This window comes from Xiphophorus hellerii, chromosome 6, assembly GCF_003331165.1.
Source record: "Xiphophorus hellerii strain 12219 chromosome 6, Xiphophorus_hellerii-4.1, whole genome shotgun sequence".
NCBI classification, from domain to species: domain Eukaryota; kingdom Metazoa; phylum Chordata; class Actinopteri; order Cyprinodontiformes; family Poeciliidae; genus Xiphophorus; species Xiphophorus hellerii.
The window spans coordinates 9,018,253-9,039,140 of record NC_045677.1 but is presented as its reverse complement, the minus strand read 5'-3'; the positions used below and the strand labels follow the sequence as shown (position 1 = coordinate 9,039,140).

At 40.7% G+C, this 20,888-nt stretch overlaps 1 protein-coding gene across 2 annotated transcripts; it reads right to left on the bottom strand.

The window, feature by feature from the left end:
• Window positions 1–2,724: 2,724 nt before the first annotated feature.
• acin1a (apoptotic chromatin condensation inducer 1a) lies at window positions 2,725–20,238 on the bottom strand. Of its 2 annotated transcripts, XM_032565331.1 has the most exons (19): window positions 20,039–20,237; window positions 17,937–18,002; window positions 17,634–17,745; window positions 17,487–17,542; window positions 14,376–15,800; window positions 12,954–14,165; window positions 12,041–12,193; window positions 11,685–11,755; window positions 11,360–11,417; window positions 9,130–9,169; window positions 8,774–8,910; window positions 7,440–7,583; window positions 7,150–7,345; window positions 6,892–7,037; window positions 6,134–6,241; window positions 5,918–6,025; window positions 5,154–5,469; window positions 4,962–5,053; window positions 2,725–3,985 (listed from the first exon to the last, which is right to left on the bottom strand). In XM_032565331.1, the coding sequence occupies exons 1-19, from the start codon at window positions 20,174–20,176 to the stop codon at window positions 3,620–3,622; spliced, it is 4,944 nt and encodes a 1,647-aa protein (XP_032421222.1). In that variant the 5' UTR covers window positions 20,177–20,237; the 3' UTR covers window positions 2,725–3,619. The 2 variants fall into 2 exon arrangements, with proteins under 2 accessions (XP_032421222.1, XP_032421221.1); XM_032565330.1 differs by having other exon boundaries at window positions 12,954–15,800; window positions 20,039–20,238.
• Between the last annotated feature and the right edge of the window lie 650 nt (window positions 20,239–20,888).

The following is a 20,888-nucleotide window of genomic DNA, read 5'->3' as shown; positions in this document are numbered from 1 at the left end:
CAGGAAAAATGTTTATCTGCCGTCATTGGTAGCTATGCTAACTAGAATGAGCATTAGCAACAGGCTGCGTTAGCTGCAGCATAGGGATGAGCAGCCACATGAGATTGTGATTGACAGCAGTAAAACTCTCCTGTCTCTGATTAGTTGTTTCTAGATAGTACTGGGAGAAAGAAGAGGAAATAGATTTTTCACAGATTATCACTCATGCCTTACTGTCACAACATAATGACAGTTTTAACAGATATGTTAAAAAAATTTTTTTTATAAAAGTTACATACTGCAGCTTTATTTTCTCTTAGGAGACATTGGTTAGAGATGCTGCTTACCACTCATCTGTTGTTAAGTGGTAAAAGGTACAGGGACACGTTAAATATATCAATATGTTGGTAATTTCTTTCTTTAATTCATTAAATGCTAGTGAAATGGAGGCAAACAGTAGTCTGTATGTAGCTATGTTGAATGGTAGTTAAGCTACCATTCAACATAGCTACATACAAATATATAGATACTATACTATGCAGTATATAAAGATATATACTGCATAGTAGCTAAGCTAACATAGTAGCTAAGCTAGTCAGCTTAGCTACTATGCTAAGCTAGTTAGCCAAGCTAACTAGCTTAGTTAAGCTACTATGTTAGCTTAACTACCATTCAACATAGTAGCTAAGCTAACTATGTTGAATGGTTGATATTCTCACACAGTCTACCCACCTCTCTTGGAGAAAAACTGGGTTATAAATTGACACTTTTACCTTTTTCTCTCTCTATTTCTCTATTTTTTAAAAACTTACTTTATAATATTTCTTAGCAGCATAGTAACAACCACAGTCGTTCTTGTTTTCCACTGTCTGCTGCTGCACACCGTCACCGTCCAAGCAGAAACGAACCATTTCATGCAGATCCAGGGGGGTTCAGGGCAAATGTGAGCTTTTTGGTCTGGGAGGGGCAACATTTAATATTTACTGCTAAAAACAATTTTAGAAAACACAATCTAATTTTGTAATCGACAGGGCCCCATTTTGTTGTTATTTCTATGAACAAAAAAAACAAACAAAAAAATTGTGTAAGGTTGGTCAGGGGCCCTTGGAATTGTCATAACTTCCCCCCTACCTCCCTGGTCTGACTTGGCAGCAGTAATGGACCTTACCACAGGGGCCGTTTTCATTGGCTGATGCCCATTCTACGTGGTCACGTGCGTGGCCGTCTCACAAACACACTTAGCTTCCCGTTAGCTAAGTACAGCATAATGGCAGAACTGATACAACTTCTACACCTTGAAGCCTGTTTGCTACACAGTCTTACGTTAGCTAAACAGATCAATATGCAATGTGTCTGTATCTGACATAAACTAAAGATTTTATTTTAGCAGAAAAGGCTTTGGACTAAACTGTTACTAGTGTTAGCCACGCTAGCACCAAGTACAGCTAGTCAATCAACCATCGCTGTGTTCAGGGAAGCGCTGATTAATAATCGAGAAATAAATATCAAGCCTGGAAACTTGATATCGTAACGGACTGAATGTTATGTTTTTAACGTAATATTTGCTCGTCTTGCGGGGCGCAGGCGGTTGCCACGGTAACAGGTGTGCTTAAACTACAAAGAGAGAGAGAGAGTAAAAAGGTAGGAGTGGTTTTGAGTTGATCACCTGTTCAGGTTATTTTACCTTTGTTTACTTTTGCTGTGGCGCATTACAGCCGCTGTAGTTTCTAAACGTTGGACTAATTACCTCGTGCCTTTGTGAGTTTACGTCATTCACAACAAACATCAAATAGAACAAATATATTTAATAAAATTTTAACAAACAAATGGCTTCTACCGTGGTAATTATGTGAAATTAAATTAATTATACCCCAACTTCAGAAGATTTGCCTTTACCTTTACAGAGCTCTTTGGTTCCTCCTATCAGTCTGTAGCTTCTCATATTGACGTCATCAAACCAAATTTCAGATCTACCATAACTGACTGACACCTGCTGGCCTCAGGTTTGCAACCAGCTTGTGACTGAGAAACCAGTAACCTCCTCCCAGATGATGGCATGAACTTGTTAGTTCCTCTGCCCATTGTAGTAGCTGATATATTGTGAAAATCCGGTAGAAATGATGCACTAATCAGTCATGTTTACATAGAAACAAAGCGCCGCGAGGCTGTTTGTGAGACTTGCGGTCACGTGGGTCGGTTGTGGGCGGAGCTTGGTAAGGTCCCTCTAGGACTCTTAGGCAGAAATATTTAGGCTAAGATATGAACTCAGAGATCACTGAGAATCTTTCAGAATATGCGCTCATGTCTTTCCAAAAACAATGTGTAAATCACATCACATTTGATGGGGAAACAAAGCAGTCAAACTGTTATATTGGGCCTTTACTTAGAAACAGCTAAAGCATTTAGCTGATGCCAACACAACCTTCTTTCACCAAACATCGCTCGTCATAGCGAGGCTTGCTTAGTAGACACTCAGTGATTACCCGGGGTTATGGTTATCAAAACTAAAAATTGAGTTATTAGGTTTATGGTTATAGTTATGGTTTTAATGAATAAAACCATAACTATAAAACTATTTTCTTACTTACTCTGATTATCTCTGTGTGATACGAAAACTAGTTTGATGTGTGATATAAAAAACCAAAATCTGAATAAATCAGACATGAGAAATTCCTCATCTGTAAAAAAACGGGGGGGGGGGGGGGGGGGGGGTCCTCATCTACTCCGAACAAAAATTGACAATAATTTCAAACTTCAATTTTTTTTATTATTTATACATTCACCACTGATAGGCGTACTTAAAGAATTAAAAACAAAATGAAATCTTTGTACTAAAATGATAAAATAATGATTAAAAAAAAAAAAACAATATTAAAACCATTGGTGGGAAAACATATAATGCAATCTCCTCTCTCAGGCCTGTATTGACAGGAGAACTGGATGGGAGGAGGAAAAGATGGAAAGAGGTTCAATGAGGACATAATCCGAGCTCATGTTAGTCGTGACGGATTCTCTCCCACAGAGAATGATCTCATCTCATCAGAGAAACAGGAACACTGCATTGTCTTAGTAGTTTTTACACTAAGTCAAAAATAATCCAGAGCTGCCTTATTTAAAGACTTGATTTTGCAGATATTTTAAGTCTGTACAAAATGCCAAACAGGGATTTTTCTGATATTTTCTGATTTCTGCGAGCAAATGAGCAGACCAACAAATTTTCTCTTCAGGCAGAACTGGCAACAAAAAAAAAAGCCAGAAAAGAAAAGAAACCCAGAGGAGTCAACTGCTGCTTAAAAAAAAAAGTATAATCAGTATCTAGACTGAAGAAAAAGTGGACTTTGTAGTAGTTAGAAATTGTCCAGTGTGCCGTTCTGCTGCGCGATCAGGATGAAAAACTGAAAGAAAACATCAGCGAAGGCATAAAGGAAATGATCTGAAACCTCAACCGGATTGAAAACAACACTGCAAAACATCACGTTCTCCGTAAGCATGACTGTGGCCTTAGACGTGCTTTAAAAAAAAAAGTGACGCTTTGAGAGATGGGAAATGACATCAGTTGGTCCTCTGTTGGGTCTTTGTTGTAACAAAGTACATGTAGTGAAAGGCAAATGCAGGAGCGGCGGTCTCCATGGCAGTCCCGTCAGCGCCTCCTGTCTCTTGGTTCGCTCCGGCTGCGCGAGCGCCGGCTCGATCCCGCTCCGCCGCCCCCAGATCTACGGTACCCGTCCCTGCGTTTGTCGTTCTCCCTCTCCCTGTCTCTGTCCCTCTCCCTGTCCCGGTCTCTGTCTCGACCTCGGTCTCTGTCCCTCTCCCGCTCTCGGTTCTTGTCCTCACCCTCGCTCCGGTTTCCGGCGGAGGTGCCCGCGGCTTTCGTTCTCTCCTTGCGCTCTTCCTCCTTTTTCTTCTCCTCCTCCTCTACTTCCTCTTTTCGTCTTTTCTCGCGCTCTTTCCGCCGTTCCTCGCGCTCCTTTACCTCTTCCACTCGAGCCGCTTCTCGCTGAAGAAACTAAATTGAGGAAAGAAAAAAAAGATGAAAAAATGTTTCATTATGAGATAAGTTTTTCTCAGTAAAGTGACATGAGAAGTCATGAAACGTTCAATTAGAAATATACACCTTAAAATATTAACTTTCCCATAGTTACTGTTTATTTTTACTGACAAGCACTGGAAAAAGTCCAGAACATTTTGTTCTAAAATCTCCTTTAAAGGACAAGTTTAGTGTGAGAAATGTATCCTTTAATAAGTTAATATGTGATAGTAGCACTAACAAAAGCAAAGATGAAAAAAATAAGAGAAAAAGAATTGGACGTTTATTTTCCAAGTATACTCAACGAGTCAATTATCTGAGTCTTACAACAAAGCTAAAGACTAAACTGTAACTTCACTGCAAAAACACAGAATCATACAAAGTATGTTTAGTCCAGTTTCTAGAGGAAACATCTTAATACATTTGAAATAAGACAAAATTAACTTACAAGTAATTTAATTTAAATCAATAATTCCTTAGCATTGATTTTTTTAAAAAGTATTAGTTCGACTGGCAGATTATTTCACTTATGGGAAAAATATCTTGTTGAAAGTATGATCTGTCAGTGGAAATAGTACTTTTAAAAAAAATCAATATTAAGGAATTATTTACTTAAAAAAGCTCCTATATCTTGCTGGAAAGTTAGTTTTGTCTTAATTCACATGTTCTTAAAAACTGGACCAAAAATACTTGGTCAGTTTGTGTTTTCGCAGTGGATTTATTATGTGTTAACAGATCAAGAAAGAAAGCAATTGGCTGAGTTTGATTATGGAATATCGGAATGCCATATTTTTCAAATTGTTGTAATAAAAATAAAAAAATAAAAAATCTTTCTGCTTAAACTTTGCAATTGTTATGTTCATTCAAACAAAATACGTTAAAGGTTGTGTTTGTAATGCAACAAAAAGAAAAAAACCGTTTAAAATCAGTGTGAAAGCTGTGGTGCGTCTCTCACCTGCTCCTCTGTGAGGGGCAGCCAGTAAATGCAGGGAACCGCTTTAGTTTTGCGGAACAAGTCGTCCAGCAGCTTTGCAGGAGGATCCTCGGCTATTTTGAGAGAAAAAGAACAACAGAAGGTCAACAAGAATTTATCATCAACCACACCGTGTACAGGCTGAAGGATCTAACATGAGCCGTCCTCTCTCACCTTTCTTTTCCATCTTCTTCTCCTTGCTCTTCCCCCTCTCTTTTCGCCGTTTCTCTCTGGACTGAGATCTCCGCGGGCCGCCCTCCCTCACCTCTCCGGGTTTCCCAAACTCTTTCACCTTGTCTCGGTCCCACTCTCGCTCCGCCCGTGCCCGCTCTCTGCGCTCCATCTCCCGCTCGCGCTCCGCCCACTGGTCCCGCTCGGGGAGAAGCGACGGCAGGCCCGACGTCCGTCCACGTCCCGGGGCGGCGGGTCCCGTGTCCTCTCCTCCTCCAGGTCTGTCGCCTGCTCCCGAGGAGTTTTTCTGGTAGTCCAACTACGAAGTGGAGAGACATGCTTCAATTACAAATGTGCTGAAGATTTTGTCGATATTTTTCCAACAGTGAAAAAAACATAATTTCAAAATTGCGTTGCTTCCGTTGAGAAAGAAACGCAATTAAAATCACATGTGAATAAGTTTGGTGCTAAAAATGTTTAAAAAATTATGCAGTGCCATCATCCTCCTACCACTTCCTGTCGTCTCCTTCATCTATTCTGCCAGTAGTAACATCCGATTGTTGATCACGACTCGTGTGACGCGAAGAAAACATTTTGCCTTTGCAGGTTTGCAAACTTGGCCAATTTCGATACCGAAAACCACCGTAGGCCAAAACGTTTTTCGAAATTGCCGTGTTTCCACCAAGCAAATTTATTTTCGTAATTCCAATTGATTAATGGAAACTCAGTCACTGCAACCCAAAAACACCGACTAAATCGACTCTTACCTCATCCTGCTGGCAGAAGTCTACTCTGAGAACCTTCGGGTTGCTCTGAGGCCATTTCACTCCATGAAGAGCTGCCCGGGTAGCGACCGCCTCCTCAGTACTCGAGTACTACGGAGAAAGATTCAGAAAAAAACCCCCAAAAAACAATAAAACTTTCAAGAACCACAATCGGGCTCAATATGTGCAGGATGAAAACAAATATGGGTGAAAACTTACAGTGACATAACAGTGGGACTTGATTTTATCGATCCAGAATCCGTCCTCCACCAGAGTGCCAGTTCTGCTCAGCAGCTCCTTCAGCTGGCCGAGGGTGAACGGCCTTACCTGGAGAAAATGTTACACAATGCTTATGACCAAAAAATAAAAACATTACGCAATAAACGTTCAAACTGGAAATGTCCCAAAACGTTATTTTACTAGCGTGGTGAGGATTACTGTAAAATCTGAGAACGTTTCAAGCACTTTCAAGGTAAGTTTTCAAACTTTTCCAGCACTGATCTTTGGAGATAAAAACAATAAAAATGAACTAAAAGACCGTTTCAGTTTATTATTATGTAATATCATTTATAACAGTTATTAATATTATTTTAGAAAATATTTTACATTCATTTAAATCTGTTATAACTGTTAAAGATCTTAAAATCTTTAATCTTAAATTGGGACGTGACAAATCAGCGAAGGTCATCATCTAAGGATAAACCGTAGAATGATGATTCAATTTTCCAGAAACTCATTTCTTTTCTTTTATAAGATACAATAAGAGATAAAATATAAGTTCGCCCTCTCTCCCCCCATTCTTGTCTAAATGTTGAAAATAATCTAATTTCACACTTTTCAAAACTGCTCATTTTTCAACAAACAGGCAGCTGACACAGCAGACCGTGATCGCCACCTGCTGGAATAAACCTACTTTGGATCTGCTTCCTAAAATAGCTGCAAGTATCAGTTTTAATCTGCCAGGAGTGTTCTCTCACCAGGTTCCAGATGTGAACGATGCTGGAGACTTGGCCTCGAGGCGGTGAGGGCTGCCTGGCTGTGCGGACCGGGTCGTCGATGGTGATGGAAACGCCCGTTTTCTGCTGGCTGATGGAGCGACGAATGAGGGTGTCGCTGGGTGTCACTGGAAAAATGTTATGAACCCCACAGTTTAATCTTTTCAATAAATAAAAAGAAAACATAAGTTTAAACTTTTTAGCTTTGGATAGCTTTTAGACGCGGCTTTCTTATTGTACCAGTGTTGGTTTCAGTATCTTGGCTTGCTAGTGTTGGCGACTGGGTTTCCGCAGTTGCTGGGAGAGACGTGTCCATCTGCTCCTCGTGGGCCGCTACGCTTTCCCCTTCTACCTGAGAATCGTCTTCCTCAAAGTCTTCCCGCCTCATTCTCTTTGCCTCTTTTTGTCCGTTCTCTTGGCTCTCGACGGGCACCACCTGAAAACGGAGCGGAGAGCAGAGGTCAGCGGCGCAACGTGAATGGACTCGTTCCTGGTCACCTTTTTTAAAAAGGTAAGAGCTGCAGAATAACCTGCGTGACGGTGCGTCGGATCTGAAGGTCCTGGTCGGAGCGCTCCCGCTCTTCATCCTCGGTCCCAGACAGAGCGGCTTCTTCGGGATGTAGGTCCACTACAGCCTCCTGGCCTACAGGCGGCCTGATGTCTGGGATCAGGGACTAACGATAACCAAGGGGGAAGCACAGTTATTGGTCTTTTGTTGTTTTTTTGTGTAGAGGCAGTTTTTACAACAGCTGAGGGTTGTTATATGAGCAAATTTGATCAAGTTTAATATATTTCAGATTCAGGGTTCGTACACTTTTGCCACAGTGAAAGTTAGGCAATTTCAAGGTAAGTTTGAAACTTTTTTTTTTTAAAAAAAGCAGCTTTGGTTGGATGGCATAGTTTATTACAGTTATTAAAAATGTCTCGTGGTAGTATTCTACATGAGAATACTACAACAAGGTCAGGGTAAACCAGAATATGACTAAATTTTATGCTTTGAAATGTCTCTCTCTCTCACACACCTTATATGTCTAACTGGTAACGGATCAAAACACTAAAAAAATGTTTTTAATAATGTTACTTAACGTATAAAATTTACGGCAAGCTTTATTTCAATTACCTAGATCAAGAAGTCATTGAGTCATCAGGAATAATAAATATTCATTACACTGAAACAATCCAAACAAATCACACTAAGGCAAATTACCCTCCTGCACAAATTAAATGCTTAAAAACAATATACAGAGAAAGTGACAAACAAAATCTCTAAAAAAATGTGCTCAAAGATTTGTGACATTTAGGAAATAGAAATAATTTGTGTAATTGTAACAGAACTAAAACAAGAGAGGTTTAGTCTGATGTAACTTCAGACGGTGAGACAAAATGTGTCTTTGTATGAAAATATCGGGCTTCAACTGTAAGTAACTCTTTCTAAATTTAGGCTTTAAATCAAATGTTAGACTGCATTTTATTACAAAATTTAGTTTGAATATAAAGCACTTCCAAGGAGTTACAGAGAAATTAAACATTTTCCAAATTTAGAAAACACCTAGTTGGAATTAGGCGTTTTAAGTCAAGGCTTTTCAACAAACTGCACCAATACGTCATTAAATATATTTAATACTCAAGTGGCTTTTGAAGGTAACTAGTTTCACTAGATTTTATTTAGGGGCATCAAATACAAATGCACACCACATTTCCAAAGCAAAATTGAAAACCATGAATGATTTCACTTCCACTTTACAATTATCCCCTACTTTACATGAAATGCGATAAAGTTTGAGATTATAACAAAATGTGTCAACTTTTGCAAGGCTGCACACTATTATTAATAGAAAAACCTTACACAAAATACAGCAAATACCTTGAGTGATTCAGTGGTGATGCTGATGGAAGGTTTTTTGGCAGTGACGGCTGTGCTGGAGCCCCACCTCCTCTTGCGACCTGCCACGGCCCCCGACTCATGTTCGGCCTCTGCGTTGCCTGGAGATTGTTTGCTGCCTGGTGCGTCAAGATATTCAGAGATATAAGCAAGATGCCAAAGATAAACATTGGTTTCATTGAGGTAGTATGTGCAGTTCAGAGTTTATATTGTTTTATATAAAACACTTTACAAATTATTCAAGCAATGTAACTTATTAGGAAGAAAGAAACTAAACCCAGCTCTCATTCCTCAGCTGTGTCACAAATGAGAGCTTAGAAGTCCAGGAATGTACTCACTACCAAGGTAGATCTTGCGTCCGGAGAAAGCCTTCGGTGTCTGAAAAACAACAACAAAACAAAAACACTATATAAGAAAAACAACCCAAATTAAATGGGAAAGGTGAGAAATGAGCAGTATACATGGAGAGCAGCGGCAAAGATCAGGTTGGGGGGAAGAAAAAGCAGCAAGTATGAGGGTAAAAGTAAGGACTAAACAGATAAACGACAGAAACTGCTCTGCAAGGATGTTTTCAAATTCCTTGCAAATGATGGCTGTCATATATATATATATAAATATAAATAATTCAATTGAGAAAGCTAAAGTGTCCAATCACAACACCAGTGATTTATTAATGTGTCCCAGTTAGGGTTGCAAACAGTTAATCGACTTACAATTAACTGTCGATCAATGGCTTATTCGATTAACAAGAGTTCCAATCGATTACCTAAATAATGTCCGCTTTGAATAAGCCTTCTTTCAGTGTTGTAGTTTGGCCCCCACCCAGCAGAGGGCCCCGCTGGTCCCCTGGAGCCAGCTGATTACAGGAATAAAAATGGTGGTGGAGGCAATTCCAGCCCCCAAGAAAACACAGTCCGGTGTGGGATGCAAAATGCATTTTATGCTGTTTTGTTTTCAAATACAAACACTCCTTAAGTTATAACCTTAATATCGCTCATTCAGCAGAGCTGCATGATGGAGCAGCGTCAACTTCTCAACCAAAAATGGCCGACTTGCTATGAAGGCGATGATACGACAGGGCAGGGAGTGAGAGCATAACAGATAAAATTGTAACATGATGGGGAAAAAACAAAATGCTATTATTAAACAAGACTGATTTTGAAGGCTGTCGTGAGTTAATCCACTTCATGAAGCGATTTTTAAAATATTCCTTCAAGAGCAACCACAGACAATACAGTATGAATATCTCTGTTCATTGGTTATTAAGGTTTCACAGTTCCTGTCCTGATATAGTTTTTTAGTGTCCAAGTTCAACAATGTGAGAAAACCCCCGATTTTCTGTTTATTCAGAGTAGATTTTTTAAAATTCACAATATTAAAAAAATGGTGGCCCTTTATGTTATGGGAAGATGGTCAGCCCTCTTGACACAAGAGAAAACTTGGATTTTAAAGAAAATGGTTGCTTATGATTTAATCATGGGCCCACTGATAAAATCAATAAATTTTAGATTACCTCATTAATCGATAACTTGCCACCCTGGTCTGAATATTTTCACGACAGTAGACATGATCAAAATTTAAAAATAAATTTAAAGAAAAACCTTTTCACAGTCGATTCTCTCGCCAACATTACAACCAAAATTCAAAATAACTACTAATTTTGACACCGACTGAGATCCACTTAATCCTTGGAGTCACTGCAACCTGATCTTTACTGGAATAGAAATGGCCCAATCACAACTGGACCCTTGTTGTCTGATTGGACAACAAGGGTCCAATCAGTGGTGGCTGAGATGTTGAGACTGAAATGTGAAGCACAAGTGTAACTATCTTCTAGGTTCAGGGCCCTGAAATGTGTGTTTTCATGAGTCCTTCTGATGCGTCACCAATAGCAGGAAGGATCACGATCAGAACCAGACGCATGCTTTAAATGTTCAGTTCTCTGCAGCCACATTAAGCAGCAAGTTGTTCTTCAGTTTAAATGGAAAAAAAACAAACAATAAAAGTTCAGCTAAACGCAATCCAGAGAAAACATTAGTGGTTTCAAAGATGAAACAAAATCCAAGCAACTTTAAAGTTGCCGCAGGTTCAGTCTGTAGAGAAAATATCTGAGAGATACACAGAGTTGTTTGTGTTTCTCATACTGATCGGAAAAACAAAGCAGCGCAAGATGAAACCGGGATCATCAAGAAGCTGCTGTCCTGTTCTTTGAAAGCTGTGATCCAGTTAATAGCTCCGGAAGGCAATCTTGATGAGTACAAGGCAGTCTCCGCTCTTTTGGAGTTCAATTTTGTTCAATTTTTTTGACTCTTTAGGCCAGTGGAATAGCTGGAGGTGCAATAACAGCAATCAGCTGGAGTTTGAATGTCAACCAAAGAAAGAAAACATCTTGTTCCAGAAACATTTTTCCAGAAAAATGTTCCATTTTAACATTGTAATTAAACCAACGAATAAACTGATCAATAAAATTGAGCACAAAGCACATCTGTGTATCTAATTGTAAAAAAAATTTACAGTGGTATGTGTTCATTTGTTGACAGTTTTGCCATCCATCCATTGGTCTCTTACCTCCTCACTGGACTCTGAGGACTTTTCTGGATCCGCCGTGGAAGGATCTTTCTCCTGCCTGCATAAAGGTTAGAAATACAAATCACATACTTATTCTCATGCAGACCTCGTAAAATGCCTGTGTCAAATTCAGATAAGCAGCTGTTGGGGATTTTAAAAGCTGAACTATTATATTTTAAAGCGAGACATGATAAGGTGCTTCTGCTAGTTGTGTCTGATCCACCAAAATGAAGCCGGGGAAGCTCAAGGTGACACAGATAAAACTCGTTTTTAGCGTGGGAACAGATGTAGCGATGTCTTATAAAACCAGAGCAGCTAAACAGACCTTTGTTGTTCCTCTTCTTCTTCTTCTTCCATCCTGCTGTGTTTTCTCTTTCTGTTTGCATCTGTTTGTTTCTGGTAATTTAAAAAAGGCAGAAAATATATTTTTTAAAATGAAACTGCATTCTCAAAGTGAAGCTTCCTAAATGGGAAAGGGGAAGATTTCATCCCAAATTATAATTAATAAAGTTTACACAAAAAAGGAATGCAAAGATGGAAAGAAAGACAGAAACGACAGACAGATTACATCACTTTCCACTCAGCAGGAACAAAATACAATATTTCCAGTGTTCCCTCAAGTAGATAAAGGGTTATTTTAAAAAGCAAGTGTAATAAATAAAGGTTCATTATGCTACTGACCATAGTGTGAATGTCTCCATCTGTGGTGTTAATCCTGTCTACAGGCAGCTCTTTTTCAGGACGGGAGGCCTTTGGGCGCTCCTTTGAATCGTCAGATTGAGACTCAGCTGCCTCCATCGGCAGCGGTGATGAGCCTCTTTCATGTTTCCCCTCCTGTAATAAAAAGTAAAAGAGTTGAAAAATAATTCATATAGAATTGACAAAATACATCTTTATCCTTTTTGTAAGAAGTATACGACGTGAAAAATTATTTGGACTTCTTCAGATTTTTGTTACGCCCCTGGGTTACAAGAGTTTATACATTTTTAAACTATACTAAGTGAAAAAAGGAGATTTTTTTTTCCTGTTCATTTTATTTATTAGAAGGAAAAAGGCAACTGAAATTTACATCAGTTGGAAAAGTATTACAAAACCATTTCTAAAAATGAAGGGGAGAAACAAACCATCCTACCTAAATTACCCCAAAGGTTCATTCACAAAAGAACCCAGAACATCCCAGAAACTGCAGACCACACTGGCCTCAACTAAGTAAGAGGCTGGGCATAAACCCAATCCATGGGGAAAAAACATCTCAACAAGCCAAATGTGGAACTTCTTTAATGAGAGGTGTGTAACTTTGAAGCAATTGGATTGACTGACATCAGGTTTTAGGTTTGCGCTACACTGCCCTCTATGCGTCTGGCATGTTTAAAACAACGCTCAGAGGTGTTCATGTCTGCAAAGAAGAGTAGGTCTAAATCCCTGCACAGCGATGTGAAACACTCATTGCTGTCCTGTTGACAGTACCATCACACTGTGAGAACATAACACTGGGTCATGCCCAATAGCCAAGTATTCATACTATATGTAAATTCTTATTTCACACATAATTTATCTGTCCAAAAAGGACAAATTGGGAGTTTGTAAGGCTTACCTGTCTATTCCTGGAGGTGGAGACCGCTTTATCTTGAGAAGATGAGGATGAACTGGATGATCGAGAAGACGAAGACCCAGAGTCTGAATCTGCGGAAGAGGAATCGTTTGACGATGATCTTCGTCTTGCTTTTTTCTCTTCTTTCTTTGCCTCTCTGCCACTTTTATCCTCAGAAATTGAAGAGTCTTTCCTTTCATCCTTCCCCTCAACAGACTCTTCGGCCTTTGGCAATGTTGCCTCCACCGTAGATGTTTCTTCTCTGGAACCCAGGTGGGCTGCAGTGGGGTTGGCGTTCAGTCCGTCAGATCTAGTCCCTGTAGAGCCTACGGACACCGCGCCAACATCCTGCTTGGACTGAATCTGTGCGTCTTCCTGGTTGGTGGAGGACAAGGTTCCTCCTGGTCTTTGATCCCCAACGCTAGTCGGTGTAGTGACGGGGGATGCCCGAGGCTGGGGGCTGTCAGAAAATGTACGAGGCCGCTTGATGACAATAGAACCGGACTGAGGTCGAGCTGGGGAGTCCCTAAGGAAGCGAAACTTCTTAGACGACGATTGCGGAGAAAGAGGTGTGGAACCAGAGTCTGAGGGCTGGGATTCACTCTGGGCCACAGGGGCATGGGATTTTTCTTGCTCTGGGGCACTGCTACCACTTGGAGGAAGAAGGTTGGCATCTCTCTCTTTTTCTTGATGCAGTGCCTTCTTCTGCTGCTGCTCTACCATCTGCTTCTCCAATCGTTCCTGAGCTCGTTCTTGCTCCAAGGCCTTCTCCTTCTCCAGGGCCTGTGCTCTTTCTAGTTTCTCCAACTCTAAGGCCTTTTCTCTCTCAATCTGTTCTTTCCTTTCTTTCTCAGCTCGCTCTTTCTCGGTCCTCTCCCGTTCCAGAGCTGCCTCTCTCTCAGCCTGCTCTTTTTTCTCCCTCTCTCTTTTTTCTCTCTCCAATGCTTGCTCTCGTTTTATTTGTTCTTTTTCCTTCTTTTCCAGTTTTTCTTTCTCTAGAGATATTTCTTTTTCTATTCTTTCTTGCTCTAAGGCCTGTTCTCTCTCAATCCTCTCCAACTCGGCAGCTTTCTCACGCTCTATTCTTTCCTTTTCCAATCTTTCCTGTGCCAGAGCTTTCTCTCGCTCTATCCTTTTCTTTTCTAATCTTTCCTTCTCCAGAGCCTTCTCCCTTTCTATTCTTTTCTTTTCCAATCGTTCTTGCTCTAGAGCTTTCTCTCTTTCTAATCGTTCTTGCTCTAGAGCTTTCTCTCTTTCTAATCGTTCTTGCTCTAGAGCTTTCTCTCTTTCTAATCTTTCCTGCTCTAGAGCTTTCTCTCTTTCTAATCTTTCCTGCTCTAGAGCTTTCTCTCTTTCTAATCTTTCCTGCTCTAGAGCTTTTTCTCTTTCTATCCTCTCTTTTTCCAATCGTTTTTGTTCTAGAGCTTTCTCTCTTTCTATCCTCTCTTTTTCTAATCGCTCCTGCTCCAGAGCTTTCTCTCTCTCTATCCTTTCTTTTTCCAATCTCTCCTTCTCCAGAGCTCTCTCTTTCTCGATTCTTTCTTTTTCCAATCTCTCCTTCTCCAGAGCTCGCTCTCTCTCAATTCTTTCTTTTTCCAATCTCTCCTTCTCCAGAGCTTTTTCTCTTTCTACCCTTTCCCTCTCAAGTCTTTCCTTCTCCCTTCGCTCAGCCTCCAGAGCTCTCTCTCTCTCTAGCCGTTCTCTCTCCTTGGCTCTTTCTCGCTCCATTGCCCTCTCCATCTCCTCTCGCTCCCGTTTCTCCTTCTCCTTCCTCTCTTTCATCAGACGTTCTTCCTCCAAAGCTCTCTGTCTCTCAAGCTCTTTTTGCCGTTCTAGCTCCATTGCCCTCTCTCGTTCCTCCCTCTCTCTAGCCAAAGCTTCTTCCCTCTCTTGCCTTTCTCTCTCCTCTCTTTCTAAAGCTTGCTGGCGCTCAATCCTCTCTCTCTCCCGTTCCAGTGCGATGGCTCTTTGTCGTTCTTCCTCCGCTGCCCGTTCAAGTTGCCTTTGCTTTTCTTGTCTTTCCATCTCAATCGCCCGCTCCCTCTCTCTTTCCTCCGCTACAGCGACTTTGCGTAAACCCCCAGATAGTTGGATGTGGGCTGAATGTGTGCCTGGAATCACTCCGGCGGACCCCAAACCATCTAGAGGCCCTTTGCCAGGAAAAGCCATAGGTGAAGGTGAACCGCTGTCTTGCCTATCACCTTCGCCATCAGGGCCATGCCAGCCTCCTCCAGAGAAGGCACCCTCGGACTCCATTTTACGTGCCAGAAGGGTAAGCGGACCGGGTTTACGGTCGGCACTTCTCTGCGGCTCTGGGCTGCTACTGCGACTGCCGCTGCTGGAAGAGCCGGAGCTGGAGGAGCTGGGCGAGTGCCTTGCCGCGGCGACAGGGGGACTCGGTGGGCTCTGTTTGGGGGTGTCAGGTAAGGGGAATGATAACTCTGGAGGTGGGGAAGGAGGAGGTGTTGGCTGCCGGAGCTGAGGAGACAAAAGGGGGGGAATGTGCTGCTGCTGGGGCTGCGGGTGACGTGCTGCACCGGACCGTGCCGCGGGCATTCTGGCCGGCTCTCGGAGGCTTCTTCTTGGGGCGCTGCTGCCCCAGTCTTCATCGTCGTCGCCATCCTCCTCGCTGTCGTCGTCGTCGCTGTCGCCTGCAACTTCGCTGGAGGCAGAACCTCGCTCTGACCGCTGCTCTGAGGCAGGAGCTCGCATGGTCATAGAGCCGGAAGCAGGGGGGCTGGACACGTCTGCCTCCTGATTCCTGTTCCCCTGTCCTGCATTGACCGAACCAAAGAATCCCTCTCCATCCGAGGGCCCAGGGGGCTTATGTTGAGCAGCTGGTGTGACTTCCTGAAGAGCAATGAAATGAATTATGATAACCCCTCTTAAAAATATAGTGACTAGAATGGTATTTACACAGACGTAGTTGAATTATTATTTATTTAATCAATAACTGGCGTGTAAAGTAAATTATACATGATTTTAACCTTCTTTTTTTTTAACAAATCAAAAATCTGAGATTGTGGCATTAAAATGCAGTCAGACCTCTTTTACTGTAACACCCCCAAACAAAAACCAGAGAAACAGTCTGCCTTCAAAACTCCCTTGTTAGTGAACAGAAGTCATCTCTGTGCCTTCATCTGAGTATAAATCCAGCTGTTCTGCAAAGGCCTCAAAGGTTTGATATAGGCAATAAATCAAACAATGTACTATTATGATATATATATCCATAGATAGTACGTCGGATAGGATATGCAATATATAGAATATTCACTGAACTGCACAGCATTCTGGGGGATGTAGGAATTGACAATAGAGAGAAGAGCAATTAAGAGGGCAGACAGGTCAGGAAGAAAGTTTTGAACAAGCTTAAATCCTAGTTAAGGTCATAAAACAGTTTCCCAAGAGTTGAACATTTTATACAGTTCAATCCCTCATCTGAAAATCCAAAGAATACGGCACCAAGACATAGCCGTCCAACTAAATAAACAGGCTGTATAATGAGAGCAATGATCACAGAAGCAACCAAGAAGTCAACGTTATCTCTATAGACCTGTTATCTCTATTTCAGATGGAAAAGTCTGATAATAGGACTGATATTACTTATTTAATCCACATATGTGACCCCCATGAAAGACTGGAAAAAATAAAGCCACAAGAGGTCCTATTTAACATTTGCCCCAAGATAAGTAGACACAGCAAACATCTGGAAAAAGATGACATGCGCAGATGAAACTAAAATTTTAGTTTTTGGATAACATGCAAAGTGAAATATGGAAAATTAACGCTGCACAGCAATCTGAGCACTCATTCCCCACTGGGCTGTTGTCCTATATGGACGCTTTCCTTCAGCAGAGACAAGAAAACTGGTATACATTTGATCAAATTGACACAGATTTTAATACAGAAGAAACCTGTTAGGAACTACGAAAAAAAAAAAAAAAAAAAAAACTTCAGACGAGGGTGGAGGTTCCTGTTCTAGCGGAACAACTCAGCACACACCAGAACATACCCTGTAGAGGTTCAGATGAAAGCATGTTCATGTGTGAGAATGAGCCGATCAACATTCAGACCAATTCCAATTAAGACATATGTGGCAAGCCTTGACATGTTTGTTATTTCCAGAAACTCTCAATGTATTTTATTTTTTAGCTTAAGCCAATCTGAATGCAACAATGGGTAAAAATATCAGCATCTAGATGTGCAAACACCCCAAAATGCTAGTTATTCAAAGTACTGATTCAAGGGAGCTGAATATAAACAGACACCGCATCTTTCAGTTTTCTATTGAAATATATTTTTCCTTTTTTTGTCTACATCATTATGTGCAAATTTGTGGTAGTATATCCTAAAATCCCTCTCCTACGTTGCAGTTTATGATCATAACGTCACAAAATGGGAAGAATTCAAGGCGCATATCTGTACATGGCACTACAAGTTTTCTCATACAACCAAAACAAGTGCCTTTAATGGGAAAAGGAATGATTAAAAATAATCAACAAAAAAAAAAAGAAAAGAACAAAGCAGTTTACTAACCTGGGCAGGAGGAGGGCACGATGTACTGTTGTTAACCTGTGTGTGGCCCTCTTGCTCTGCTCACAAACAGAGAATGACAAACTTTCTAACAGACCAACGAGGCGAGTCATAAATAATAGCAGTGGACGGATTTCTAACAGCACTCACCGTTCGTTTCATACGCTTCACGAGCCTCTCTCTCCAGACGCTGCCTCAGGAGCTCTTGTTGCTTAGCCAGATACTGCTTGATAAAACTGTTCTGGCTCATTTCCTCGCCAATCTAAATATAGATATGATATTACACATGAAAAACGATCAAGCGCAATCCCGCAGGGGCAACGGAATGTACTTTTAGCAGATATATAAAGGAGGAGTGTGTTAAAACACATTCAGTTATTTATAGATCAGAGATTGGCGCTTAAAAAGACTCCCAGCCTTTGAAATGACAATAAAAGCACCTCTGAGATTTACCTGGGAGTTAGGCTGCAGTCCGACATGTGGAGTGGAGGTCTTCTGCAAATTCTCCAGCATGAGAGCCTGTTGTGGAGGTAAATGATTAATAAAAGGGATGAGCATATAGAATATAACTAGGAGAAAAAAATAAATCTCACTACTTACCATGTAACCAAATTAAAAGCCACATTTTTTCATGAGTCCTATAGGCATATTACATGACAAATCTAGTTAAATTAGTGGATAATTAAGTAAATGAAGAGGTTTTCTTTTCCTCACAAAGTTAAATCTGAAAACTGGATATGTGGTAATGTGGTGGTAATGTGGTAATGTGTTCAGACTGATGTGTATTGTTATGCTTTTTATTTTTCTAACAAGAATGCTTTTTAAATATAAGCCAAACAATGCTCAGTTCAGTCAGTTTAAACCTGGTTGACTCTATCAATTAGATAAACAGCCTTTATTCAGGGGTTTCATACACATACATGCACATAATACTTTTCAAATATATTCTTTTATTTTGTAAAATAATTTATTTTTTTTAAACAATAACAATATCATTTATCTTTCACTTTACAACTATGCTCAGGTTTGTGTTTGAATGTCACATATAATTCCTCCAAAAAATCTGGAGCTTTTTTTTTTTTTGGCTGTATTTTGACAAAACGTGAAAACTTTTCTAAAAAGCCATGCAAGCAAAAATGCTCTTCTTTGTTCCCCCTGATGTGGAATCTGCTGGTCTTTATTGATAAATCTAAGCGCAGTAAGCAGCCAGAAAACCTGCTGATACGTTTAACGTTTTCTTATCTCAGTTTTATCTCACTGTACAATAAAAGCTAAATCATTGTTCTGCACTAATCAGTCCGATTTTGCACAACTGTACTATGGCACACTTGCTGTACATATATTTACATATACATATCTGCATTTTTTTTTTTTATCTTTGCAAGGACTGCTCTTAAGTTGCTTTTTATATTAACAGCATTTCATATTTTTTTTACAATTTATAGCATTTTATATTTTATTTTATCTATAACTACTGCTCAGTGGTAGTTGTTATTGTGTCTTGTCTCTATGCTGTAACTGCGAAGTAATTTCCCTGCTGGGATGAATAAAGTACTTCTATTCTATTCTATTATCAGAAGCAAGTAAGCTGGGTTTAAGTAATGAGACCCAACCCAAACAAATATGGCAACTGTCAACCTATGGACAAATTTTCACAACGACACTGGGTGTTACTTCAAAAACTTAATTAAAACCATTATTATTGAGCTGTTTGATACTATAATAATGAACCACATGCACAATGTAAGACCTAAATGAATGAAATGGGTATTATTCACCCTAATTATGAACACAAATAAATACAAACAAACTAACATCTGATAAATGTCAAAGACAGAAAGCATTTTTTACAACTTCGCAACCATAAGATGCTTAGCAAAAAATATGACATAATGTAGCAACAAGTGATATAAAGCCCTAAAGTAAACATAATAAAATATGTAGTTGTCAATAAGGGCTGATTACATTCAAATGAGGAAAAACAAAAAGTCAAAGGTGCTAGCCGCTGACATTTGCGTACCATTTAATTATTTACTGCATTTCAGCGGGCACATTGTACACACACACACACCGCGGTGTTTGACGGGACAGAGACAGAGACTGACGCCAAGTTCCATGGCGGAAAATGTCGAAATGTAAACAAAGTGGCGCAAACATGACTCACGGGTAGCGCACCCCAGCACCCTAACCGGGTTTATTTCGCAGTGGACACAGAAGCGAGCCAGCAGCTCAGGCCAGCGCTCATTTCAATGCGTTAGCAAGGGGAAGCTAACAGGCTAACTGCACAACATTTACACCAACAAACAGTTTAGCGTTGGCTAATAAGTTGGCCGAACTACGGCGCACACCTCAAGTTCGGCAGGGCTGTGCAGACAGAACCGCAAGTATGCGGAACAAGCAGACGTTTAACAGCTGGGCTCAGCCTCAATAACTCCACTACGCTCGGCAGTAACGGCACTCAGTTATCGGCCCTCTACGGAGAGCATCAGCCCGTCTCATCGTTGACGCTAGCTCGGGATTCACCAGCGGCACTGCGCCTTCGCTGCAAACCTTACCCCTTTAAGCCTTTTAATCAGAGCATTCTTCTGTCCGCTTTTCGACAGCCCCCTCTCCTCCAGAGCCGCTTTGAGGTCCGCTACACGGAGGGACTGGAGCGGTCTCCCGTCCAGCGTAACGTCTTCGAGGTCCGCCATTTTCCGTTCCTCTAGTCAGTTCCCAGCGAGAGCGCCGCCTTCCTCCACCCTGCGTCACCGCCACTCACTTCCCGGTGTTGTGAAGAGTCACGGCCCCCCGTCAGGATGCGCCTCTACACGGCGTTTTACGGCAGCTTTCAAACTCCGTGGTGCGTTAAGGTCGAGTCGTACATAAAACTGTAAATCTCGAAATTAATGTGATTTAAAAACAAATAAGTTAATGTCCCCCAGGTCTCATTAGATGCCTGAATAATATGTCTGACTATTTTCAAACAGTGTAAGTTTAAGATACTACTCCAGGTCTTTATCTTCATTATATTGTGTTTTGCAACAGAATAAATTTGACTGCCCTACAGACTCAAGTTACAACCATGAATAGGCAGCTTAGTGGCCAATTCTGATTGCAGAATCACTGATATTAGGGTGATGGTTTATTTAATGATACAATTTTAAACTGAAATAAACTTTCAAATCATTATACCGTTACGCTTCTTCAGTATGAAAATGGTCATGCTCATGAATGTGCTAAATATTCTCCCTTTTGATAAAGACAGACAAGGTGGTTTAGTATGGGGGAATTTTTCTCCCACACAAAAATGTTAAAACGTTTTGAGAAGAAAAACTTGAAGTCCTGCTTTCAAAATGAAAATGTAAGCACACGTATTAAGTTTTGAGAACAAAAGACATGCAATCCTGCTTTCAGACTGAAAAT